The 27513-nt window shown below is 38.6% G+C and overlaps 1 protein-coding gene and 1 non-coding gene across 8 annotated transcripts in view; both read right to left on the minus strand.

The window, feature by feature from the left end:
• LOC126068935 (integrator complex subunit 6-like) overlaps nucleotides 1-27513 on the minus strand; it is a 70991-nt gene that overhangs the window by 4278 nt on the left and 39200 nt on the right. For 2 of the 7 annotated variants that reach the window (XM_049871704.1, XM_049871702.1), the window contains 8 exons: nucleotides 23546-23698; nucleotides 19298-19430; nucleotides 10476-10570; nucleotides 9181-9291; nucleotides 6703-6921; nucleotides 5556-5679; nucleotides 4408-4550; nucleotides 1311-1413 (listed from right to left, as the gene is read on the minus strand). In XM_049871704.1, the coding sequence (XP_049727661.1) occupies nucleotides 1311-1413; nucleotides 4408-4550; nucleotides 5556-5679; nucleotides 6703-6921; nucleotides 9181-9291; nucleotides 10476-10570; nucleotides 19298-19430; nucleotides 23546-23698 (1081 nt within the window). Of the gene's footprint in view, nucleotides 1-1178; nucleotides 1414-4407; nucleotides 4551-5555; nucleotides 5680-6702; nucleotides 6922-9180; nucleotides 9292-10475; nucleotides 10571-19297; nucleotides 19431-23545; nucleotides 23699-27513 lie in introns of all 7 variants that reach the window. The other 5 variants (XM_049871705.1, XM_049871703.1, XM_049871707.1 and 2 more) reach the window with 4 other exon arrangements.
• Nucleotides 1943-2049, minus strand: LOC126069789 (U6 spliceosomal RNA). The gene has a single exon (XR_007516058.1). It is a non-coding gene; the product is annotated as a U6 spliceosomal RNA (small nuclear RNA).

A 27513-nucleotide genomic window follows, 5' to 3' on the forward strand; every position in this document is an offset into this window, starting at 1 on the left:
ATAATCGTGCCAGTGTGTGCAGGAGCCGGCTGGCAACAGCTCACCAGACCAGCCTCTGTGCAACCCTTCCTGATTCTGCATTCAGTGCCCTCACATCGGCAGCTTGATATTGACCATTTTGGGAGCTTTTACACTATAAAAAAAAAAAAATAGATATCTTCAAACACTACAAATCAGGGCCTCTTTGCCTTCCTACCCCCAAAATGGTGAACGGTCACTTGTTACAGTTTTTCCAGCACACTGACAGATGGTGTCGTTTAACTGAGCTTGCAAAGGCTGTAAGTAGAGCTGGTTTGAAGAGGCCAGTTTGGGAGTTCAGCTTAAACACATGGAGCCAGTTGAGCATGAGCTATCGATTACACACCATAGTGGAGACTGCATGTACATATTTATATATGAATGACTCTGGAGGTCAAGACCAAGGCTGGGAGGTGTTGAGATGTACATCATATTTAAGGCCCAAAGATTGCATGGAATCACTTAGAGAAAGGGTGCATTGAAGTGGAGAGAGCCAATGATTGAGCTTTAAAAATAGGGTTGGGGAAGAAAAGGAAAACCCAGAAAAGGAAATGAAAGGGAGTTGCCATTAAGAGGGAAGAAATCTAGGTGAGTTTGGTGTATGGGAATCCAAGAAGACTTGCATGAAGAGGGTGTGAACAACCATGGCAAGTGCTGCTCAGGAATTCATGGCAATGTCAGCAGACACTGGTGGCCTTGATGAGAACAGTTTCAGCAGAGTTGAGGAGGCAGATGCCAGACTTGCAGGGACAGGAGGTGAGGCTAGGCAGAGAGCCAGGGCAGACCCATCCTCTGGTTGAGCCCACCCCCCTCCCACCTCAGGAACCTGCTTTGCCCTTCTAACTCTTGAAGCAACCCCAAATGGTTGCCCCTCTTTTACCTTGCCTTAGCAAAGCCAACTGACTCATATTGTCCATTTCTCCATTCCAAGTTAATTACCATTCAAGTGTGGATCTTTTTTCTCCTCATATAGATGGAGCTCCTTGAGACAGGGTCTCTGCTTTTCGTTGGGCCTATTGTACCTACCACGTGGATGATTTAATAATGGTTCACTTGATGAACAAAATTGAACACAAAAGAAATTAATACAAAGGAAAATAGGACTGTTTAGGGTCTTAGTCTTCTAGGGGCCATAAGGAGCTCACACCACTACTCTATACCTGTGTGTACTAGTGTGGGTTTTATGAGGTTTGGATAAGATGGGAACCACGAGGCTGAGAGTGATCCCTTTCTGCCCACATGGTTAGTTACAGTAGGTGGTGTTTGTGGTTTCCTCAACAGCAGGGACATACTCCGCCTTCTCTTAGATGACATAGGACTGTTGGGTTCTCCAGGCCGTTTCACTTTGTTTTGAGGCCCTGCTACAAACTCATCTGCTTCATCAATCATCATTCCCTACAAAACATCAAGGAATATATTCCATTAATGATGAATATTCAACTCTTTCAAAATTGCAAACAGTCTTCAGAGGCTTATACAACCATGTATTACATCATTGTTTTTAATTCACATACTAGACTTTTATTAAGGGAAATCTGCTGTCAAGAGGGATTATTACATTCTATATTTAGATGCACTAATGAAAACAGTTTTGCTGCCATTCAACAAACATCAAATAAGTCCAAGAACTGTACTAGGTGTTTCATGTAGCTATCACGTTTACTCCTCACAGCAACCTTATATGGTGTTTAAATGCATGTTTTTAGTTAGAGAAACATCTCAGAAAGTTTAAGAAATCTTTTTAAAAGCACATGATTAGCAAGTGGTAGAACTAAAATTTGAAACCGAATACTTCTGTCTCCCCCTCCCCCATTCGACCAGTTCCTGTCCCTTCCTGACTTCTCATCCTGCTTTTGGACAGAAGCTGCCCATTTGGTCTCTTATACCTGATTGAACTAAGAAACACATTCCTCACATGTATTATGAAAATATGGAAGGCTTCATGAATTAGCGTGTCATCCTTGCACAGGGGCCATGCTAATCTTCTCTGTATCGTTCCAATTTTAGTATATGTGCTGCTGAAGCGAGCACACATTACATCATTAGTAGAAGTTTTAATCATGGGCCAAAGATTTATCATCCCCCAACACACACTCTGTTCTCAAGAAATGCAACTCAATTTTAACGCAGTCTGAAGGGAGGTAAAATACAAGGTGTTGTCCAAAGCCAAATATGGTACAACCATGGTTAACCAGAAAGCTGGGGGAATGAACAGATATCATCAACCAAAATGGGATAAACCCACCTTTACTTCATTGAAGAAGTATCAACCCTTGTTAGGGGAAATAATTCCCTATTCTGTGCTTTAAACTCATCATTAGCAAATACTGATTATCACTGTATACAACGCTTTGTAGACATTGAAAGTCAGGTAGAAGGAAAATGTAATTTGCCCAGCCCCCAGCCCCACAGATATTCAAATATGTGCACCTTGGTGCCAGGCTGATGGGGAGGTGCTTTTCACTGTTGGGGATAGATAAAAGGTGAGAGTCAGTGGTATAGAAGGTTAGCTTAAATCTATTCTCATTCAAGGGTAACACAAGAATATGCCCTTTGTTATTTGGATAAAATCATGATAAATTATCTGTACCATTTGTATTTCCCATAAAAGAAAAGCGCAGAAAAGGGGAAAATATTTTCACTGAGCATTTCCTACCTGCCAAGTACTGTTCTAAATGCTCTACCTGTATTAACTCGCTTTATCCTCTGCAAAAACTTATGAATTAGGTGCAATTATTATCACCAATGTTATGAAAGAGGAAATTAAGGCATAGAACGATTAAGAAAAACACCAATTAATTGAAGATTAGGGTAAGGTGGAATACCTTGACGTCTACTTTTGTTACAGAAGAGATTCTTGCATGTTCGGGGCCTTAATACCAATAAGCGCCATGAGTACAAATATAATCCCATTTGTCTTCATGCTTTGATGGTCAAGTCAGTAGGTCTCTGTCCCTCTCTTTTTCTCTTACACACACACGCACCCCACATGAAGATTTCCAGTAAAACCAAAACCAAACCCACAACCATCAAGTGGATTCTGACTCATAGCAACCCTACAGGACAGAGTAGAACTGCCCTATAGAGTTTCCAAGGCTGTCATCTTTACTTATGGAAGCAGACTGCCACATTTTTTTCCCGCAGAGCGGCTAGTGGATTCAAATTGCCAACCTTTCAGTTACAGCTGAGTACTTAACCACTGCACCGCCAGAGCTCCTAAGATCTCCAGTAGGACAATCCAAGTTAGGCAACATCCCCTGGACCCTCATATTTCAAGAGGAACACTTAGTCATTGCCTAGATAAAGCACTAGTGATCACCATAATGGAAATGGAGTAGATGGGGATCTTGATATTAAAGAAGTTAGTGTGGGCAAATATTGTGTGATCCCATTTATATGAACTCTCTAGAACAGGCAAATGCATAGAGAAAAAGTTTATCAGTGGTTACCAGAGGCTGGGGGAAGGAAGGAAGGAATGGGAGTTATAGCTAAAGGGGCACTGAGTTTCTGTTTGGGGTGATGTAAAATTTTGGAAATGGATAATGGTGATGGAAGAACAACATGGCGAGTGTGATTAATGTCACTAAATTGCACACTTAAAATAGTTAAAATGGCACTTTTTGTTATACATATTTTACCACAGTAATTTTTTTTTTTTTAAAGAAGTTAGTGTGGAGTGGTACGAAAGAATACAAAGTCTGGGGCTGGAATGATGTGGGTTCAAATCCTGGCTCTACCTCTTATCATCTGTGTCATTGGGGCAAGGCATTTGACCACTGTCAGCCTTGATTTCTTCTGACTAGAGGGCAGATAGTAATACCTACCTGCAGAACAGCTGCAAACATTAAATGCAATAATTCAAAACACCACCCCCTAGTAAGTACCCAATAAATGGCAGGTATTATTTCTGTTCAATCAAAAAACTCATATCAGCAAGCTCCTAATTTCCACCCACATAACAGCCCCTGTGTCATATTATATCTTTTAAACAGAGAGCATCCAAATGTATTCATCTTGCCAGAAGAAAAGAATTTTTGCAAGTACAGGTAGTCACCAACTTATGACGGGATTCTGTTCTGACAACTCCGTGTCGTAGGTCGGTTCTGACGTAAGTAGAATACTTCATCTTCTTTTTAGTTTTCATTATTATTGCCTTTTATTATCAGTATCTTTATAAATCTGATGTTTATTTGTCTTTGGGTGTTGGAAACATTGCATATAAACTTACAGATCTATTTTAATATCATACGTAGTACGTATTACTAACAGTAAGACATATTAAAAAAAACAGATGTTCATAAGTGCAGTTTGTCATAACTCGAATACATCGTTAAGTCGGGGACTACTTGTACATCACAATTTACACAGACATAGAGATAGGTATCTTACCTTCTTATCTTGTTTAAATGGATTGCCAAAAGTATGAAGTCTTTTTGGTTGGTCTGGATCAATCTCTCGAAGTGGAGAAGGCAACATCTTCAGATATTCCTGATAGTTTCCCATTTGTGCAACTGGAACACTATGAAGTGAATCTGCCAAATCACCGGAAAAGAAAGAAATGCTATACGTCTGAAGGGTATGATCTTTTGAGAGGTTGTGATCATAGACTGCTGTCTTGGCACCAAATACAGTCTAAAATCTCGAATAGCATCATCCTATCCTTGGTCTAGAATATTCTCCCCTCGTCTCAAGTCATTAATCAGCCCACCATTACTCCTGCCTACAGCCTCAAATAACTAGGCCCAGAACAATTCCCTTACCCTTCAAACCAGGCTGACCTCCCTTATATCACCATCTCAACTCAAAAAACCATTATTTGTTCCCCATTAGGAGAAATCTAGGCTCCATGGCCGTCTCTTATCATCCAGAGAACCTGGAGGAGTGGGTTTTAACTTCTTTGAGAATTTGATTTAATCTACAGATTTTCTTCCCAGAAAAAGTCCCCTTTCACACAAAACTTGGTGTATAATTTGAAAGGGTTGTCCAGGAAAAGATTTGCTCAATTTAGTGGACAGATGGCTTTGCTTAAAATTAACAAAATGGAGTAAAGGGGAATTTTAAATAGTCATCAATTATCCTGGATCCTATCAAGTCCATTATTCTCATGTAGATGAGGAATTCTCTATTGAACTCATCACGGCAGATTGTGTGGTATAGTGTTTGGGTGTGCGGTGTCCAGACACTGACGGACCTAGCTTTTGCCACTTTCAACTGGCTAAAGCTGAGCAAACTCCTTAAATACTCACGCTCAGTTTCTATGTCCATAAAACGGACATGAAAACAGTATCTACCTCATGGGGCTGTTTTCAGGATTATGAGAGATAAAGCATGGGGAGTGTAGTGTAAGCACTGAGTAACTCATACTTCTTGCATCTGAGAAATACTTGTATCTGGGTAAACATTGGGATTCAGTGAAAACAGGCATTCTAAACATTAAAACGTTACAAAATAACCTACTCATTGTGCAATAAGAACCTTTATGTAAGTCAGACTTGACATTTTCATAATCAAGGAAATGTGCCTCACTGTTCATTTACCTTCATCTTGGCCAACAATAAACTTGTGTGTTTTCAGTAAATTAGATCTCATTCTGGTTAATTGGTCTAAAAGACCACTACGTGGAATATCATAAGCATTTCTGTATGTTTGCGGTTTCAAATCCTGTTTGAGATGAAACAAATAATTTCAGTTACTCCTGAGGCGTTTAATACAGGCGTGTAATACTTAACCCTCCTAAAATATTAATGAAGGACTCTACAATCAGTACAACAAACAATAGGATTTTCCCAGTGGAAAATTTCCACTTGTTGGCCTTGTTCTTCATTCTAATACACCCACAAAGCCTTAAAGTCACTAGGAATATCCTTGTTCAAGTATGTTATTTGAAACATGAAATCCTGAGATTTATGCTTGCAGCAGACTTGCAGGACTGTGGCTTGTCATCTAGATTTTATCTCTGCCAGCCATGGAGGTGAATGAGCCACTGGGATCTCCCTTTAGGAAGCAATTGCCGATCCACTGTGAGCAGTGCAGTTAGTTGAAAGCCATCAGCTTGCAGTGCCTTTGGGATCTGCCACAGTGGTTAGCTGAGGCCATACTCTTCCCAGACTGCCCCAGACGATGACTGAGAACAGTGGGGTGTTAGTGACTGCCCGGTTTTGCCCAACGGGGACCTCCTCTATGGGAAATCTTGGTGCCAGAGGTCTCCAGGACTTTCTACATGCTATACCATTCTTCATACCCATCGCTCCTTACTTCCCCCTCTTCCCTCACAGGTGCAAGATCGGCACTGTGGTCTGAAGGCTCTCCCTGCTTCCTCCTGCTCCCTTCTCCATTTTTCATGGCTATTGCTCCCCCCAAATATCTTGTACTTTTAATTCTGTAGTTTTAGGGGGATGTATAAAGTTCTTTTGTGTGCATGTGTGTGATTTGGGTGAAACTTTACAGCTCAAGTTAATTTTTCACTCAAAAATTTACACATATTGTTTTGTGACGTGTAATTTTTGTGACACAATTCTATATTGACGTCTGCTGGCAGGAAGATCCAACCTACCTAATTCTTAAACTGGTCAATTAATAATTATTAAGTCTCAAACTGAATCATCATTATTTCAAAACGAAAGCAATGTGAAAGACGTAAGTGAATCAGATAAACAAATACGAACTGTTCACATCACAATTTACCTTGTTTAAGAGCCCTATTTGGAAACCAGCAAATTCTTTGATACTCAGTTCTGCCAGTCTTAGTGCAGCTTCCCCTGTGATTTCATTCAACAGCTTTCTAAAATTTTGACTGTGAGTCAAAGACACTCCACTTCCAGCATGATTTTTCACTTTGATTCCGATTTCCTGGGGAGGTTTCTTCCCTACTGATGCTAGTATTCGCTCTGACTCTAGTTTGGTCTAAAATGAAAGTACATAGCATGTTATGAAAAGACCTATAATATCACTGTCTTCTTAATATTTAAGAAAGATAATACTTTAAGAACCCAACAGAACAACTTTTCCATTGCAAATCACAGAAAAATGGATAATTATAATTTCCCTATGCTTCTCTGTACTACCACAAGACACAGAGAGGGGAGAATAGATAGGCAATTAACCTTAATACTTTTTTCTCTTGCTGAGTGTCAAGTTATGATTGAGTCATGGAAAGAATGGACACCAGGGATAAGAATGTCTTTCAAAGACACTTAGAAGCACATGTTGTTATGGTAAAAATGAGTCTAAGTCAACATCTGAGACTCAGATGAAAAGTTTTAAGACTCTGTATTTATAAATGCAAACTAGTGCTGAAATTCAGGTTACAGATTTGGCATTATATCTGAAAAAGTTAAACTATGTATTTTTAATATCAGACCATCCAAAAAACATCTTAGAAGATAATGCTTAATTTAATAAATATGGCCAAGTAAATAATTTTTAATGTATACTCCATAAGTTTCCTACTAACTTATAAAGAAAAATCCCCTTAATAGACACTATTATCTCATATTGATAAACAGTGCTTAAGAGTGAATTGTTGCAACATATTACATTTTGAGCATATTTTATGTTTTACATACATCAGAGATAGTTCAAGGGACACTGATGACATAGAGCTTTTATATCTACATCATCATAAGTTAATAACGATCTTTTCTTTTTCTCTAAAGGTAGAACTCCACCAATGTTTGATAAGTCCAAAATAATTATGGGGTTCTTGGGGTTTGGTCAGAGATATTTATCAATTTGCTCCAATTATTGGAATTAAGTATGTTTATTCTCTTTAAAAAATTCTTAAGTCATGAAATACAGGATAAGAGCAAATGAAGGCTCTGTTTTCTTAAATGGTCTGGGAAGTTCATTTATAAAAATATTCAAGCAATGTGTCCTAGAAGGTCCTAGAACTTATATTAGTTTCAACTCTGTTTAGTATTCTTCCTTCTGGCCATACCCTGCTGATACAGCCTTAAAGGCCCAAGGTAAACATCAAATAAAGAAATAAACCAATATATAAATAAATTAATAATCAAAACAAAACATCATCAACAACAACAAAAACAAAAACCTATTAGCAGAAAAGAAAAGGGATTAAGGGGACACTTGGTAGATCAGAAATCTGGGTTTGCCTTTATTTTCGGTTTCACTTATGAGCACACTGGACTGGTAGGAGCTGGTAAACTCCAGGTGGTACTTAAGTTTCTGCCAGTTCCTAGCAAGGTGTGTCAGCATCCCAATCATGGAACCGTTTTGGTTTTTGAGGGAAATCTGTCACTTTGCTTACTACTCTCTTGTTTTCTAAAGGGCCAGCTTCCAAACATCTCCAGCTTGAAGCATTATAGTCACTGCAAGTGCTTACTACTGTTTCCTACCTGGGAATATGTTTGTACATAAGAAGAAAGTACAACTGCAGCATTGATTTGTCATAGAACGTAATACATATTGTATGGCAGTAAAGCTCTAAGTTGGTAGTTGTCAAACGCTTCCACCCTGCAAGAATGGGCTAGGTAGAGGTGAGAAGTATGGTAAGGAGGGGTGAGTGGAGAATGAGGCACTAATAGAGAGGGGCAGGCAAGGGACAAGGTAAACAATGGTAAATGAGGTGGAGGTACAATGGATTTTCTCTCTTCAGGTCCCCTTGGGGCCTACCACCCTCCGGTTTGAAAAACGTTGGTCTCATCTCCCCCCACCCCCCAGGAAAAGCATAGGGACATTTATCCAAGGGCTAGCATGTGAGTGTAAGTCCTTCACATGCCTGAAAATTACTTTTAGGCAAGTCATGTAAACCACACCATGCCTCAGTGTGCTGACCTAAAAAAATAAGATGCACTTGTCCAAAGTAATTTGAGGAGAAACTAGATTGAGGATAGACAAAAATGTGACCCAGGAGATAATTCTATTAAGCCTCTGCCCCTCTTAAGCCACAGAATATCCACCAGCTTGTGGGCAGGGCAAACGGGTAAGTAAAAGGAGAAATGGCACAGCATCAAATGATACTGACAGACCCTTAGCTGCAGTTTAATGGTAAAGCTAGAAGCCATAGAGAATCACATTGTTACTAATCCATAGAGTGCAGAAATATATACACATTTAATTGGAAAAATTACAATTACACTAAAGAATAAGGAAATGCACTTCTGAGGGCAAAGGAGTTTTTTTGTTTGTTTTTACCAATACTACCTGTTGGCTGAGTTTTTTAAGGTAAGAGATAACACTGTAACTAAGTCCACAATCTAAATTATCTGATATCAGATTTGGAGCTCCCATCATCCTTAGTGCTTTCTTTAATGGCTATAAGGAAACAAAATACACAACAGTAAGAATAGAATAAATCTTAAAATACTCAAAGTTCAGTTACAAGGGGCAAAGGGACATGATTCATTTCTTAGAAGTCAAGGTGCTGCACATAAAATCAAACATGGAACATTAAAAAGTGGGAATGAAAAATAGCAGAGAAGTAAGGAGCAGAAAGTAAAAAAATCAGAGGAGAGTGGGATCAGAAGAGCAAGTAACAACAAATTCAAACAATTGGCAAATTGCTTTCAGTCTTAAGTCCCAAGCCCTAAAATCATTTCACAGTGCATTTTATTGTGCACCCCATTCCTACCATGGCAAATCCTAACACAACCCGATTTCTCCTCCCAGTGACACCAGTGATATCAGTTAAGGCTCTACCTTTTCACCTCTAGAAACTTGGCTCAAAGTTTACCAAGTCAACCTCTGAAACAATTGGATGATCTTAATTTAGGCCATATTACCTGTGGCCGTAGAGTCAATTTTGACTCATGGTGACCCCATGTGCTTCAAAGTACAACTGGTCCACAGGGTTTTCCTGGCTGTTATCTTATGGAAGTAGATTGCCAGGCCTTTCTTCCACAGTACCACTGGGTGGATTTGAACCACCAACCTTTTGGTTAGTAGCTGAGAGCAAACCACATGCACCACCCAGGGACCAGTTCAAAAATTATCATAATTTTTTCAAATCATAAAAGCCAAAATGAAGCCAAGAAGGTTTTTACTCTCTTTGTACCCCCTCCAGCACCCCACTTCTTGCAGTTTCTAAAACACGTTGAACAGGAAATAAGTATATATAATGACTACAGAAAATCTTCTTTTTTCAGAGGGAAACCCCACATTGAGAATTTCTAGAGTTAAAAAGGGAAGCTGATATAATACATGAATCCAGACCTAGTTATTCTTAAATTCCAAAATTACAATCTCATAAGGTTAGTTTTAATAAGAGAAACACAGAAGTGTTTTATAAAAATAACCATGACAGTTAAAGTAAATAAAATAGTTCTTTTTTTTTTTGCGCTGTCATTGATATCTCCAAACTCTTACATATGGTTTGAGAAGACCATGACAACACAAAATACTTGTAAAATAAAAAAGATAACTATCTTATTTCAGGGGTAAAGCTCGAGACAAGAATCATCATTTCTATAGTTAATGCATATATACACATAAATACATACTAATAAGAAGTATGGAGGCAGAGTTTTTAAGTAGCTGTCAAAAGCCTGTCGCCACTTCAGATTGGGCTTAAGTTTGTGAACTTTAAACAAGTCATCTGTAATAGAAAACCAAGGAAAACGTTACATTATTCCAGTCCTGCATGCCAAAAGCGAAATCAAGCAATCCACATCAATTATGTCATTTACTAGAAATCTTGATTTTTAGTTACATTAAATGAACCTTTCATTGGAGTTTATTTAATGATCTTTTTTGGTGGTGGTAGTATTTATTAAAATTATATATAGTATTTTTCTAGAAAATAAAATACATTCTTAAGTGTTACGGATTAAATTGTGTTCCCCCACCAAAAGATATGTTGAAGTTCAAGCCCCTGTACCTGTGAATATGACTTCGTTTGGATATAAGATCTTTCTTTGAAGATGTTATCAGTAAAGTTAATGAGGTCATAATGGAGTAGGGTGGGTCCTAATCTCTTCTCAGTGGTGTCTTATAAAAGGGGAGAACAGACATGGACACAGAGTCACACAGGAGACACTACTTGAAGACACATTGCAAAGCCAAAGAATGCCAAGACACGCCCAGGGCCACCAGAATCTGCAAGAAACAAGGAAGCATCTTCCCCTAGAGTGGACAAAGAGAGCACGGCCCTGCCCATGCCCTGAATTTTGACTCCTAGCCTCCAGAATTTCGAGAAAAAGAAATTTCTGTTCTTCAAAGCCACTCACTTTGTGGTAGTTACGGCAGCCCTTGGAAACTAAGACATCAAGTTAAACATTACTCTTCCATCTGTGAAGCTACATACAACATAACAACACCAACACCGACTCTGATCCACCTGAAATACTTCTCTGACCTGTTACATATTAGTAACACTACTGTAAGAATTTTCACCTGAGGGGAAATCCACCCTCACTGGTTGATGGAATAACATTTTTTTTTTATTTAAACATAGAGGGCATTGTACTTTTTGTTGAAAGGTCAAGGTAAGAGACTTTACAAAGTCTATGAGAACAAAAGCTAAGCGTCTAATTTCTAGGCAATGAAGGCAAACCCTAAATTGTCTTTTGGAGTCTCCTTAATCAGCCCAAACTTTCTTTAGTCATATTTCCTCCCCCCTCACTTCATTTCTTTGATTTTTGGAGTCAAGCATTTTGAGCCAAAACTTGGGCCTTTCATATATTAGTTAACAATTGGGTGATGGCACTAGCGATAGCCTATAGTGGTGTTAACTTGAAGTTTAAAATTTCATATGACTAAACATGTTTCTTGAATACCATGTACATTAATATAACTAAAAATATTTACCTCAAATAAACAGACACCTTCTATCTTTTCATATGTAAATATAATTATCCTAATAATCTAAGTATATTATATATAGAAAAACAAAAACCAAACCCATTGCCGCCAAATCAATTCCGACTCATAGTGACCCTATAGGACAGAGTAGAACTGCCCCATAGGGTTTTCAAGGAGCGCCTGGTGGATTCAAACTGCCAACCTTTTGGTTAGCAGCCATAGCTCTCAACCACTGCACCACCAGGGCTCCATATTATACACACTATATGAAAATTTCCAAAACATCTCATCATTTCTTTCCCTGGGTAAAAGAAAAAAAAGTTTCTTTCTAATGTAATAATTCAAAATTGGTACCTCCAGACATCAACAAGAACCTGCCACGCTTACTATAAGTACCAAAGATATTGTACATTCATCCTCTATTTTGGCTCTTCGGATTTTATGGGTTCTTATAAAAAAAAATCGAAACCATCCCTTTGCCACATGCTTGATTTCTGTACAAACAGGGCTATTCTTTGAAATTCTGAATTACTTTATTTAAGCAACTATATATTTTCTTCTTTTTACTCCTATAATAAATTATTCCCTCCAGCTGACACCAATTTAAATGAATTCACAAAGTCATAAAATTTAGGTCTTTTGTTCTTTTGTTACAGAAAGAGCAAACTAAAAAAGATATGCGGAGGTTTCTGCTTCATTATAGCAAGGAGGTCTTTTAAAGACCATTCATATCTTGACAGAAAGCAAAGAGAGACCCTGGACATATCGTGTTATATTGTGTCTTTATGTGGAATCTGTTGGGAATTAGGCAGATTTGGGAAAGTAACTGACAAATTTAAATACCACATGACAGGAGAGACTTTTAGATATAAATACATTAGGTCATCAGAGTTAATAATACTCTTAATACTTCTAACAATGCCAAGTTCAACGATTCCATCCAGGAGCTGGTTTAGTCTAATTATGTCTTGCTGGATTTTTTTTTTTTTTGACTTTTTATCTTTCACAGTCTAGATTAAGAGTGACGCTGCTTTAGTCATTACCTCTGTGGTTCAGAAAAATGACTTTTCTGGTTTCATATTTCCATTCAAATGGAGTCTCTAGGATGGTACAGTAAAGATGTCAGAAACAATTGGCTAACCAACATTTGAAAGATGAAGACATGATAGAGTAAAATGATACCACCAACATCTCAAAAATGACTGACACTTTCTCTTCCGGTTCCTTTCTCCCCATTTCCCTCTTCAAAGAGGGAGGAGACCTGGGTTTGAGTCCAAGCTCAGTCACATCCTTAGGTGAGTGAGCTTCAAGAAATCACTTCCTCTTTTTGAGTCTCGTCTATAAAATGGGTTTAATGATAATTGCTTTACCACAAAGGATTGTTGCAAGGAACTCGATTACGTATGTGAAAACACTGCATAAAATGAAAAGAACTGTGTAAACCATAAAGCATTAGACACAGAGTGATTGGTACACAACAAATTATCCTCCTGTTCTCTATCCCCGCACTTCTCTCCTTCTTCCTCCTCATCATAAATGGCCTAATACGGTAAAAAATTTTGTTTTTTTGTACAAGTCACCAGTTCTTGAAGAAAAAAAAAAACAAAAGTGAATTGAATATGGTGAATTTAAGAAAAAAAAAAGCGAAGTTGCTACAAATGCCCTAGTTTCTTCAGTTATTGGCCCTTAATAGAAAAAATAATCTCCTAATTGAGAGATAATTCCCTGGCCAACTGCAACAATCTTGTGTCCACCCTATTGATATGATTCTTCTGGTAACTCATTGATCCACTTAAGCTTCATTTATCTATCACCAGGAAATGAGATGTTTCACATTTCCCAGGTCAGCTTTAGTGCCTAAATAATTAAACCTTTGTTAACTATTTGTGATGGAAATATTACATTAGTGAAGAGGAAACTGGGGTCATCACTACAGAGAATTATTGTATCATACAGTAATATAATGATGTTTCTGGACATTATGAAGTATGTGTGACTTAACTTTTTATTAAATGCCCCTGACCACTAAAACTTCAAAACTCTCCTATATCCTTACATTATATCCTTCGTATAGAATACCAAAGCCTTCAAGAGCTACTAAAATAATGTGAATATTAATAAAGACAATAATAATAGCACTTATTGAGCACGTACTATTTGCCAGGCATAGTTCTAAGCAATTCACCTGTATTATTAGCCCATTTAATTCCAACTAAATCCCTTTGAGGTAGATACTGTCATTATTCCCACTTTATGGATGAGGAAACTAAGGCACAGAGAAGTTAAGTATCTTGTCCAACGTCACAAAACTAGCAAATGGCAAAGCCAGGATTCATACTCAGGCAAACATGCCTCATAGCTCATACTCTTAACCACTGTGGAACTTACACTACCCCAAAAATGAAGTAATGGTGGAAATGCTGAGTTTGTGTGTATTTCAGAACCTCCACATGAAACTAAGTGGGGATTCTGAGGCAGAAGTACTTATAGCTTCAAAGGGGGTGAGAAACTCTATGCTCCTTAGAAGACACAGAGGGATGAATGAAGCCAAAGGCAGAATGGGAGCTGAGTTAAGAGTAGGAAAGCCCTCAACTGGATGTGTGGGGTTAAGAAAGGGGGAGGAGTCAAAGATGCCTCCAGGGTTTCCAGTTTGGGACATCTGTAGAAGGATGCTGGTGTCACTAACTAGAGTGTGGACAGAGGAGGAAGAGCATGGTAGGAATGGGTAAGATAAGTTCTGCTTGGCTTGAAGTCACCCTAGAAACATCCAGAAGGCTGTTGGGCAGCTAGAATCATTTAGGTCACCATGCTCTAGGCAGGAGTGCAGACTAAGGAGGGCCAGGGACAGATGCCACACATGCCTTGCTGGTGACAGAAGACATTTCAGACAGAAGGACAACTTGGCATTTGGGGAATAGAGTGGTGCAGTAACCCAAGTAACCCAAAATAAATTAGGAAAATGAAAAACAGAGAAAACAAAAATATAAAATGGAAAACTTGAACCCCGACATAACAATAATTACATTAGATGTAAATACCCTACATACATCCATTAAAATACAGAGATTGACACAGTGGAAGAAAACACATGACCCAAAAATGTGCTGTCTACAAGAAACTCACTTCAGATATAACAATATAGGCAGGTTGAAAGTAAAAGGATGGAAAAGGATATATCAGGCAAACATTAATCAAAGAAACGCAGGGGTAGCAACACTAGATAAAGTAGAACTCAGACCAAAGAAAATTACCAGAGACATAATGATAAAAGGATCAGTCCACCAAGAATATACAGTAATATTAAGTGTGTACGAATCAAATAACAGAACTGTAAAATACATGAAGGAAAAACTGATGGAACTGAAAGGAGAAATAAACAAATCCACAATTACAGTTGGAGATTTTAACACACAAAAAAATCCCCAAATTCCCCCAATATGATAATTTGAATAGCCCTATAACTATGAAGGAAATTGAACTAATAATCTTAAGACTCCCAAAAAGGAATCTCCAGGCTGAGGTGGTTTCTGGAGAAATCTACCAAATGTTTAAAGAATTAATACCAATTATATACAATCTCTTCCAAAAATAGAGTAGGAGAGAACACTTCTCAATTCATTTTATGATGCTAGTATTACCTTGATACCAAAAGCAGACAATTAAAAAAAGAAAAGAAAAGAAAACAAACTACAGACCAATGTCCTTCATGAATATAGATGCAGAAACCCTTAAAAAAAATCAGCCCATAGAATTTAGAATATATAAAAAGAATTATGCATCATGACCAAGTAGGGTTTATTCCAAGGATGCAAGGCAGGCTCAATGTTTGAATATCAATCAATGTAATACATCATAGTAGCGGGATAACTAAAAAAAAAAAAAAAAAGATCACATCAATTGATGCAGGAAAAACATTTGGCTAAATTCAACACCCATTCATGCTAAAAAATACTCTCAGAAAAATAGAAATGAAAGGGGAACTTCTTCAACTTGATAAAAGAAATCTACAAAAAACTTACAGCTAACATTATACTTAATGGTGAAAGATTGAATGCTTTCCAACTAAGATCGGGAACAAGGCAAAGACAGTCACTCTCACCATTCTTAGCCAACATAGTGCTAGAAGTTTATGGATTAGAAGCACAAAAATATAAAGATGGCAATTATCCCTAAATTTATACACATACTTAATGCAATTCCTATCAAAATCCCAGCAAGAATTTTCACAGATAGAGACAAAGTTATTCTAAAATTTATACGGAAAATCAAAAGAACTAAAATAGCCAAAATAATTTTTAAAAACAAGAATGAAATGGGGGGAATCTGTCTACCCAATTTCAAGACTTATTTATATAACTACAAGTTACCAAGACTGTGTGGTATTGGTGGAGAGATAGACAAATAGATCAATGGAATAGAACAGAGTACCCAGAAATGACCCCATGTAAATATAGCCATCTGATTTTTGACAAAGGTGTAAAAGCAATTCAGTGGAGGAAAGGGAGCCTCTTCAACAAATGGTGCTAGAGCAACTGGTCATCCACAGGCAAGAATAATAAACTTTAGCCTACATTTTATACAAAAATGAACTCAAAATAGATCACAGACTTAAATGCAAAACATAAAACTACAAAATTTTTAGAAAAAAAAACATAGGAGAAAATCTGCAGGGTCTAGGGCTAGGCACAGTGCTCTAGGACGACACCAAAAACATTAACCAGAAAAGGAAAAATTGATAAATTGAACATCAAAATTAAAAACTTTTGCTTCAAAAAAGACCATGAAGAACACGAGAAAACAAGCTACAGAGTGGAAAAAAGCATTTGCAAGCCATATATCCAGCAAAGGACTAGTATCTAGAATATATAAAGAACTCTAAAAACTCAACAATAACAAAAATAAACAATCCAATTAGAACATGGACAAGACATGAAGAGAGACATTTCACCAATGAGGATATAAAGATGGCAAGTAAGCACATGAAAAGACGTACAGTATAGTTGTTGTTGCCGCTGAGTCAATTCCAAACCCCATGTGTGCAGAATAGAACTGCTACGTAGGGTTTTCAAGGCTGTGACCTTTCAGAAGCAGATCACCAGGCCTGTCTTCTGAGGTGCCTCTGGGTGGGTTCGAACCGCCAACCTTTTGGCTAGTAGTCAAGCACTTAACCATTTGTGCCACACGTTAAAAAAAACATCCAATTCCTGTCAAGTTGATTCCAATTCATGGAGGCCCCCATATGTGTCAGAGTAAAACCGCACTCCACAGGGTTTTCAGTGGCTGATTTTTGAGAAGTAGGTCATCAAGCCTTTTTTCTGAGACTCCTCTGAGTGGACTCGAACCTCTAGTCTTTCAATTAGCTTTACCATTTGTACCACCCAGGGATCTTTAACCATCAGGGAGCTTCAAATTAAAACCACATTGCTATACCACCGTAAACACCAATCAGAATGGCTAAAATTAAAAAAAAAAGTGACACCATCAAATGTTGGAGAGGACGAAGAGAAATTCAATCATTCACACACTGATGGTAGGAATGTAAAATGGTCCAGCCATTCTGGGAAACACTTTGGCAGTTTCTTAAAAGCTAAACATGCAACCACCACAGGACCTGGCAATTGCACCCCTGGACATTTGACCCAGAGAAATGAAGACTTATGTTCACACACAAACCTGTACACAAATGTTCATAGTAGATTTATTCACAACAGCCCAAAAGTGGAAATAACACAGATGACCCTCAACAGGTGAATAGTTAAACAAATTATGGTATACCCGTAACATGGATACTACTCAGCAAAAAAAAAGAAAGAAAGAAAAAGGAATGAAATATTGATATATGCAACAACCCGGTTAAATCTCTGGAGAATTATGCCAAGTGAAAAAAGCCAATCCCAAAAGATTATATACTGAATGATTCCATTGATATAACATTCTTGAAGTGATGAAATTATAAAAATGAAGAACAAATTAGTAATTGCCAGCAGTTAAGGCTAGGGAGTGGAAGTTGGAAGGAAGCAGGTGTGGCTGTTAAAGGCAACATGAGGGGTCCTTGTTGATGGAACTGTTCTGTCTTGACTGTATCAGTGTCAACATCCTGGTTGTGGTCTTGCACTACAGCTTTCCAAGATATCCACTGGGGGATACTGGGTAAAGGGCACATGGGATCTTTCTGTATTATTTCTTATAACTGCATGTGAATCTACAATTGTCTTTTAAAAAGTTTAATAAACAGAAAAATACTACTACTAACGGAGTCTCAGTGAAGATCATCTAGTCTTCACTTTATAGTTGTGGAAATTGCGGTCATAAAGGCACATCTACGAAAAGGGAGTAAAGAAACCCACAAAATACAGATACTTTGGTGCTGTCACTCTTAGTCTCAGAAACATAATCTATATTTTATATCAGTGATGACCAACTCTTAGAAGATATTTTAGATTGGACTAACAAATAAAGTAGATAAAAAAAACACTGCTGTTGAGTCGATTCCGACTCGTAGCGACACTATAGGACAGAGTAGAACTGCCCCATAGGGTTTCCAAGGAGCACCTGGTGGATTCGAACTGCCGACCTTTTGGTTAGCGGCTGTACCTCTTAACCACTACACCACCAGGGTTTCCCAATAAAGTAGATAGGCTACCCAAAACAACCATGCTAATATATTTGTGATGATCCATCTTTAACCTTCTTAACTCATGATGTTTTAAAGTATTGCTTTTTCAGTACACACAACACATGTAGTATTCATAGCCCGAAGAAAAATGTCATGCTTTTCATGACTATTGAAAACTTAGTAAAGGTCTGATCCCTTTCACAAAAATTAAGAAATCCCACCAAATCAAAATGTTCACAACTTTACCAGTAGAAGAATACCACGCAGTACTTTAGTCCTCTGAAACGATGCGGCTTTTCAAATGAGAAAAAAAATCTCCACAGACATTTTTAGTAGTATCTGAGTAACAGCTTCTGGAGTTGTTCCTTTTACAATTTTGCCATGGAAACCACAGCTTCTACAACTAGAGGTATTGCAAAATTTAGTCTTGTACCTAGTTCCTCAATTTGCTACCATGCCTAAAACATATGCCTCAAGAGCATTTAGCATTCCTCTGTGGAGAAAATACTGTAAGCCAATGCCCCCACGGAAGTCCTATTTTCTGAAGGAAACCATGTGGTTTGTGTGGCATTGACCTCAATCCACAGTACTTTTTGGCCCAAACTAGTGTATAAAAAAGCTGACTGCACTTAAAACTGGGGTGGGGGGCATCAGTGCTTGCACCCTAAAGAACAGCATAAGAATCACGCACCAGAGGTTGTCTCTTCTTCCCTTTGATCTAAACACAACAAAAGAAAATGAACACAACAAAAAACTGTATGCAAATTTTACCCTTCCCAATCAGTTTTTAGACTTACACATCCTGCTACCAATTATTCTTTGATTACATTTAAAGTACTTAGTCCGTGACCTAGTTTTGTGTTTGCTGTATTACAAAGGTGATGAAATGGCACAGATTGTACTTACCTAAAAGAGGGAGTAAAACTGGGTAGTTGTAAGGCATCACAAAGAGGTTTACACAAGTTAAAGTCGTACTGGCTTTTAAATAACCAAATGGATATCCAAGTTCATTGTATTTTCCGCTGTTATTAACAAACACCTGACAAGAACAGGAAATCATGTATAGTTACGACAATAAGGATTTCATGTAAAGCCAAACACGCGGTATTCCATAGCAACATCTATGGCCCAATTTAATAGTAATTTTAAGATAGGAATAGGGCTTTTAGCCTATGATTATATCAAAACATATCATATTAAATAGGAATGTGCAGATTAGGATTTCTTCATAAATTATATTAAGAAACAAAGCTACACTATGCCATAGTCATTCGGAGACCACAGCCTACATCAACAGTACCCAAATATTTACTTGGCTAAAACAAACAAAAAAACCCAAACTCGTTGCCATTGAGTTGATTCCAATTCTTGGGCAGCTGCCTTAACTCTTAACCACTATGCCACCAGGGTTTCCTTACTTGATTAGCACAACAGAAAATAAGGCTGAAATACTGCTAAGTGATAGAAAAAAAAAAGTGATACCAGCCATTAAAACAAATTAACTTCTCAAAAGAGCAAGTAGTGACCAGAGTGAAGACTTTAGGAAAATGGACTAAGGTCCAATGCCTAAAGCACACGTTTACCACAAGAGAGCCCATGTAAAGCATGATGCAAACAGCCCTGTATGTACTACTATTAAGTCTTGCTTACCCCTTTCTGCTCTACTTCCCTTTGCTGCTCCATCTCTCTATCCATTTATTTATTTTTCATTCAATAAGTACTGGGTTTTTTGGTTTTTTAAGTATTTCGGAGCCCTGGTGCTGCAGTAGTTAAGGGATATGGCTGCTAACCAAGAGGTTGGCAGTTCAAATCTATCAGCTGCTCCTTGGAAACCCTATAGGACAGTTCTACTCTGTTCTTTAGGGTCGCTATGGGCTGGAATCGACTGGACAGCAATGGGTTTGGTTTGGCTTTTTTTCAGCTATAAGCCAGGCACTGGTGCTAATTATTTTGAGGCAGCAAGGAGATACTTTGGTTCAACCTGGAAGACATTTTCTCTTCTAAGTTATGCTAGTAGTGCAAACATGTAATAATGATTAAAACGTTTATTTTTATTCCATATGACTATCATCTTATTCCTTATCGAGATTCAGGATTTGATGTATTTTTACCTCATCAGTAGCCTCCACATACTCGCTATGCTGTGCTAGAGTCCTCTAGCTACCAAGTTTTCTCTTTGTTCCATGTTAAGACTCTTTGGTCCAAGTCAGGACCCCAGTATACACTTTTAGGGACTTGTTGTTGGTTGCCACCGAGTAGGCTCAAACTCATGGTGACTTTATGTAGAAAGAATGTAATGTTGCCTGGTCCTGTGGCATCTTCATGATCATTGATATGTTTTAGTCCATTGTTGTGGGTATTGTGTAGTAACTTCCAATCCAAGGGGCTCATCTTCCAGCACTGTATTGGACAATATTCTGTTATGTTCCATAGGGTTTTCATTGTCTAATTTTCAAAAGTAGATCACCACCAAGCCTTTCTTCCTAGTGTGTCTTAGTCTAGAAGCTCCACTGAAACCTGTCCATCATGTGTGACCTTGCTGGTATTTGAAATACTGAAAGTATAGCTTCCAGCATCATAGCAACACACAAGCCACCACCGTACAACAAACTGATAGACAGGTGATTGTTCAAAGACCTAGACATTACCTTTTCCAAAGTCTTTTAGCAGGATCATTTAAGACAAAAGTCAAACCCTGATATTTAACAGAATCCATTTACCTTGCCAGTCTTTTGTACCAGCAATGTCATCTAGCAGTTCATTAAACTCTTGCTATATTTTATTATAGCTAAGGAGAAATGTTTGTTATGTTATTTATGACTCCATAAAACAATGAATTGTGCTAAAACATGATTTTAGATTTCATGTCTTAATTTGAACCTTAATAGAAACAAAGATAGCTGTAATACAGCATCCTATTTTTCCCCCTACTTCCTAAGTGTGCATATTAGAAGCGGGGGGTGGGGAGGCGGGGAATAACCATAAAGACTAAAAAAAAAGTCAGATACACAGGGTCAGACCTATGATTCCGATGAAAGGAAAAACAGTAGCACTGTTTTTGTTGTTGTTTTTGTTTTCTTTTTCTGTATTTCTCTCTCTCTTTCTCTCAGCATAAGCTTCTTGAGTTTTTCCAAATACCTTGTTACCCACAGATACATAGAATTTTGGGCTTGGAAGGATCTTTAGAAACCATCTAGTCCAGAGAAAGTAAGTATCTGGTCCAAAGCCACATAGTTGGTGGCAGAGCTGGGGCTAGAATCTAGTCTCCATTATGGTTTTGCCAAATTTCCTGGCTCCTGGTTCATCATATTCTTTTTCACTCCCACTAATTCATCACATGAAAACTATTCTAGACTGAAGTAACATAAGGTACAGAGCAAAGCACATGGCATATTTGAGGAGAGGTACAGGGAGCGAGGACAGGGTTTCTTTGGAGAAAGTTATGAGGAATTTCCTATACAGAAAAGAGGGTTTATTTTAGGGGAAAAGTATAATGTGTCATTTTATTTGCTTCCATTGTAAAAACATTTTTCATCCTATAAATCAAACCTCACATCTTGATTTCATGTTTGCATCCTATTATTCACACCTCTAAATTTCTAGCACTTTTTGGTGAATTTTCTTGAAATATAAACACATCCAAAAAACAGCATGAACTAGAAGTATACAGCTCAATGACTGTTCATTCCTACAGTGAATGCACACATGCAACCAGTGCCCAGGTTAGGAAACAGAACCAGACCAGAAACCCCTTCATGACCTCTTCTGGTCCCTAGCCTGCACCTCCAAGAGAAACCGCTCTCCTGACTTCCCACACAGCAAGTGAATTTTAGCTGTGCTTGAACTGGGATGAAGTGAAATCGTACCATCTGTGAGCTTTCTGTCTGGCTTCTTTTGCTCAATATTATGCTTGTGAGAGCCTTCTGTTTCTAGCACTTTTACATCCTTGTTTTAAGCCAATCCCTGTTTTTCAACCTGGTTTTCACATCTTGGGAGAATTTAAGTAGCTTAAAGACAACTAGTAGTGTTCATCACACATTTCAGGGTGAAACAGATGGCAGTCTGAAAGTGTTTCTTATGTAAATAAAACCTAACAACTACTGACGGCTATATGGTCCTGTGGTTCATAAATAGAACAGGCATCCTCACAGTGAAGGACTTCCTTGTTTTATTTTTTTTAAAAAAAGGCTGTGCCTAGATTTTGCAAAATAAAATCCATAGGTAAATCTATCAACCAATCTCCAAGCTCTTCTGGCTGAAGTTGAATACTTGGAAGAACCAGTGTTACGACATCTCTGTGCATTTGCCTCATCCAAGTAAAATCCACACTACCTATGCCAGTGTGATTTGCACTACAGGCAGCAGAAGAGTTTTATTATATTACACTAATATATAAATTTGTTTCAGGGCTTATGGCTCTCTGCCAAAAAGATTCTGTACTTTCAATCTGCCAATTTCAAACTAAGGGCTGAGAACCTTGCTTCAGCTGTAGAAGCCATACTTGAATAGGATTACGTCCTTTAAGTTGTTGCTGTTGGCTACCATTGAGTTGGCTCTCGACTCACAGCAGCCCCATGCACGACAGAACAAAATGCTGCTTGTCCTGCACCATCCTGATGATTGGTTGCAGATTGGACCATTGTGATCCATAGGGTTTTCATTGGCTGATTTTTGGAAGTAGGTCACCAGGCCTTTCTTCCTAGTCTATCTTAGTCTGGAAGCTCCACTGAAACCTGTTCAGCATCACAGCAACACGCAAACCTCCACTGACAGACGGGTGGTGGCTAGGCATGAGGTGCACTGGCTGGGAATTGAAGCCAGGTCTCCTGCATGGAAGGGGAGAATTCTACCACTGAGCCACCACTGAAATTCATCCTTTAAGCTAGGGATTCTTAATCTGGGGTCCATGGATAGGTTTCGGGGGGACAGGCTTCCCCCAAATCCTTCAATACATAGGTTATATCATAGTCTAAGTGGCAACATACAATAGGCTAAAATATCAGTCTGAAATTATTTGCTTGGCTCTGTTTCTTATTTGATAGTATTTGTGAGAAATACCATTTACAGACTTAGATTAACCTTTGAAACTCCTTTAAAAAAATTCCCAGATCCAGAGTGGTTACAGACCTCTGACTACCAGGTGAGGATAAGTACCTGCCAGCAGGTATGGGGAGATTTGCGTTCCAAGATGTACTGAGTTAAGGGTGAAGGTTCAAGTTCATATTTGTCAAAGGGAAGTTTGTCTATTACCATTGGCTCACAATCTACACAGGAGAACCTCACAACAGGATGAGATGTTCGTGGTGGCTAAAAGAGAAGAGGAAAAATATGGTCAGTTATCATGTGAGCTTCCATTTCTGACAACTCTGCAACCCCTTTTCAGTTTTGTTCACCCATCACTGAGATACAGATTAGTGTTTCCAGAAAGAGGGTTCTAGATCTCTAGACATCACCAACATCTTCCATGGGGAAGGGGACTCAGATTCTTCATCTCCACCACACACTTAGTATTGGGAAGAGGAAAGGTAAATTACAACGCTCGTAACGAGGATTTAAGCAAAGTTAAAAGAAAAAAAAAAGAACCACTTTGAATATAGTTTAAAAATTCATTTATGATTCACAGGCTGAACCCTGAATTTCAAATCCACTTTGTAACCTCCAAGCATTATATGCTCTCCATCCCTTTATACAATGAGGTTACAGATAGTCCAGACTTTGGTGGAAAAGAAGAAATCCATGAAACTTTCTAACGAGGTAATGACAAAGTTAGAGCCGCTAATAAGTGCAATGAAAAAGAGTAAAGGCACAGAAAGGGCAAGATAGAGACTGATACTGAGCCAGTCACAACTCTGGGACCCAAATGAATTTTTACAGCAGCCTCACACCCACACACTTGCCTTGTATAGCTGGGGTTCAGGATGCTTTTGGCTGGGCTGCAAAGGCCTGTGTCCCTGGAGTACCAGAACAAATGAATGGAGAAGCCATTTTATTTTATTAATATTTGTTTCTGGTGAAAATATACAGGGCAAAACATGCACTCACTTACAATTTCTACACGTACAGTTCAGTGGTATTGGTTATATTCTTCACTCTGCGTCAATAATCTCACTATTTCTGCTCTAATTGTTTCACCACCATTCACTTAGACTCACTGCCCCCCTAAACTTCTTATCTATGCTTTAGTTACTATTGTCAATTTGGTCTCATGTATATAATCTCTCAAAAGAGTGCAGTACTCAAGGCATGTGTTCTAATTGAGCTAAACTGTTGTTTAGTTTAAAAATGACTTCTGGGGATAGTGTTTGTTGAAGGTTTAAAGAGTATCTCATGGCAATAGATTCATGGGTTCCTACTGTCTCAATGGGTCCAGTTAGTCTGGAATCTAAGAATTTGAAGTGCTGGAGGTGGGGCCAAGATGGTGGAGTAGTCAGATGCTTCCGGGGTCCCTCTTACAACAAAGACCCCCCAAAACAAGTGAATTGATTATATATGACATTCTAGGAGACCTGAACATCAAAGGCAAAGTTGAGGAGTCAGACTGAGTGGCAGGGAGGAAGAGATGGTTCAGAAGTGGCAAGGAGTTGCCAGACCTGACTCGGCGAGAACTGGCACCTTGCAATCCAGGATTGACTGGCACCAGCAGTGAGGCAAGCCGTGGCATTTGGGGTGCATTCTCCACATCGGGAGAGACTGAGTGGTGGAGAGTCTACTCACACCTCCAGAATCAGCAAAAAACGGCACTCAATCAGCAAAAAATAAGTACATGCGTCTAACCTACTCACGTGGATCAAAAGCACCCCTTTGGGAAAAACCTCTCTCCCACTTACCTGCCCCCTTACCACTCTGCACTGGGTCTGAGCCAGCTTCAGAGAGTGCCGTGTCCCCTGGGCTGGAAATAGGACCTGTCACGCACCCTGAGCCATTCTCCCGGCCTTCGAGAGAGAATAAATTAACAAATGGAAAAAATAATCTGCAGGCTCCCCTAAGCAGGGAACTCAAGGCAGGCACAGCTTCTTTGCCTAGGTACAGGTATAAGGGGTCCAAGGACTTTGAATGCCTTTCACCCCTGCATAGACCTGTGTGCGCCCATTTCAATAGTGTAGGCTCTCATTAGCCTAGCACAACAGGGTATATGACCAAAGTCTAACTTCAACTGTTTCAGCTATATGGTGGAGATGGAGGTTCATGACATTTGACACCACCCTGCCTATTAAGCAGGGTCCTCACCTACGCACATCAGGGGCCTGAGGACTGGTGGCTCTACCCATGCCGTCTAGCCACCTGCGACAAGGGTCCAAGGATAAGTGGTGCCTCCAGTCCTTAGCCAACAGCATTGGGTGCCCAGAGTGTGGCTGCAAAACCCACCCACCTACACACTCTAGGGAATGGGGGCACACTTTCCACACAGACACTCAGAGGCAGTTGTCAGCCCCCTGCCTTGCCCAGCACATGATCCCCTACTGCAGCCAGATACCCGTACCTACACCATTCACCCCTGCTCATCTAGGACTGTAGGTGAGAACCTGCACCACACACTTGGTAACTGATTGCCTGGACACCTGAGCTGAATCCATATAAGAAAAGCAAATGGATTCCTGGGCTTACATACCTAGTCACAGCTCTAACCACCTGGTGAAAGGTTGTTAGAGCTTCAAAGGCACCAATAATCAAACTAGCTTGCTCAAGCAGCCTATGTGGGCATATCAAAACAAAAAGCTAGCATACAGTAAGCAAACATAAAATAAATGAATACAATAACTTTTTGATGGCTCAGAGACAACAGTCAATACCAAATCACATAAAGAGGCAGACCATGATGGCTTCAGCAAGTTCCCAAAACAAAGAATGAAGAAATCTTCCATATGAAGAGAGTTTCCTGGAATTACCAGAAGTAGAATACAAAAGATTAATATACAGAACTCTTCAAGATAACAGGAAGGAGATCAGCCAAAATGCAGAACAAGCCAAGCAGCGCAAAGACAAAGCAATAGAGGAATGTAAGAAGATTAGAGAAGAGCATAATGACAAATTTAATAGGCTGTAAAAATCCATAGAGAGATAGCAAACAGAAATCCAGGAGATTAACAATAAAATTTCAGAATTAGAAAACTGGATAGAAAGTCACAGCAGCAGAATTGAGGAAATGGATTTCAGAATTAGTGAGATTGAAGATAAAGCACTTGAAACCAATATATTTGAGGAAAAATCAGATAAAAGAATTTAAAAAATGAAGAAACCCTAAGGATTATGTGGGACTATATCAAGAAGAATAACCTACAAGTGATTGGAGTACCAGAAGGGGGGGATAACAGAAAATACAGACGGAATTTATTGAAGATTTGTTGGCAGAAAACTTCCCTGATATCATGAAAGATGAGAAGATACCTATTCAAGATGCTCATCGAACCCCACACAAAGTAGATCCCAAAAGAAAGTCACCAAGACATATTGTAATCAAACTTGTCAAAACCAAAGATAAAGAGAGAATTTTAAGAGCAGCTAGGGATAAACAAAAAGTCATCTACAAAGGAGAGTAAATAAAACCAAGCTCGGACTACTCATCAGAAACCATGCAGGCAAGAAGGCAATGGGATGACTTTATAAAGCCTTGAAGGAAAAAGTTGCCAGCCAAGAATTATCTATCCAGCAAAACTGTCTCTCAAATATGATGGCAAAATTAGGACATTTCTAGATAAACAGAAGTTTAGGGAATTTGCAAAAACCAAACCAAAATTATAAGAAATACTAAAGGGAGGCCTCTGCTTAAAAAAATCAATAACATCAGATAACAACTCATACTAGAACATAGGATAGAACAACTAGATATTAACCAGATACGGAAATCACAAAAATAAATCAAAGCTAAAAAACTCAAAACAGGGAAACAGCGACACCATTATATAAAAGATGACAACATTAAAACAAAAAAAAGTGACTAAAAATGTAGTCATAGATCTTTCATATGGAGAGGAAGTCAAAGAAATATAAAGAAATAAAAGATTGCCTTAAACTTAGAAAAATAGAGGTAAATATTAAAGTAACCACAAAGGAAACTAACAATTCTACACATCAAATTAAAAACGAGAAAAACATAAAGGCTCAGCAAATACAAAATCAACAAC

This window comes from Elephas maximus, chromosome X, assembly GCF_024166365.1.
Source record: "Elephas maximus indicus isolate mEleMax1 chromosome X, mEleMax1 primary haplotype, whole genome shotgun sequence".
NCBI classification, from domain to species: Eukaryota; Metazoa; Chordata; class Mammalia; order Proboscidea; family Elephantidae; genus Elephas; species Elephas maximus.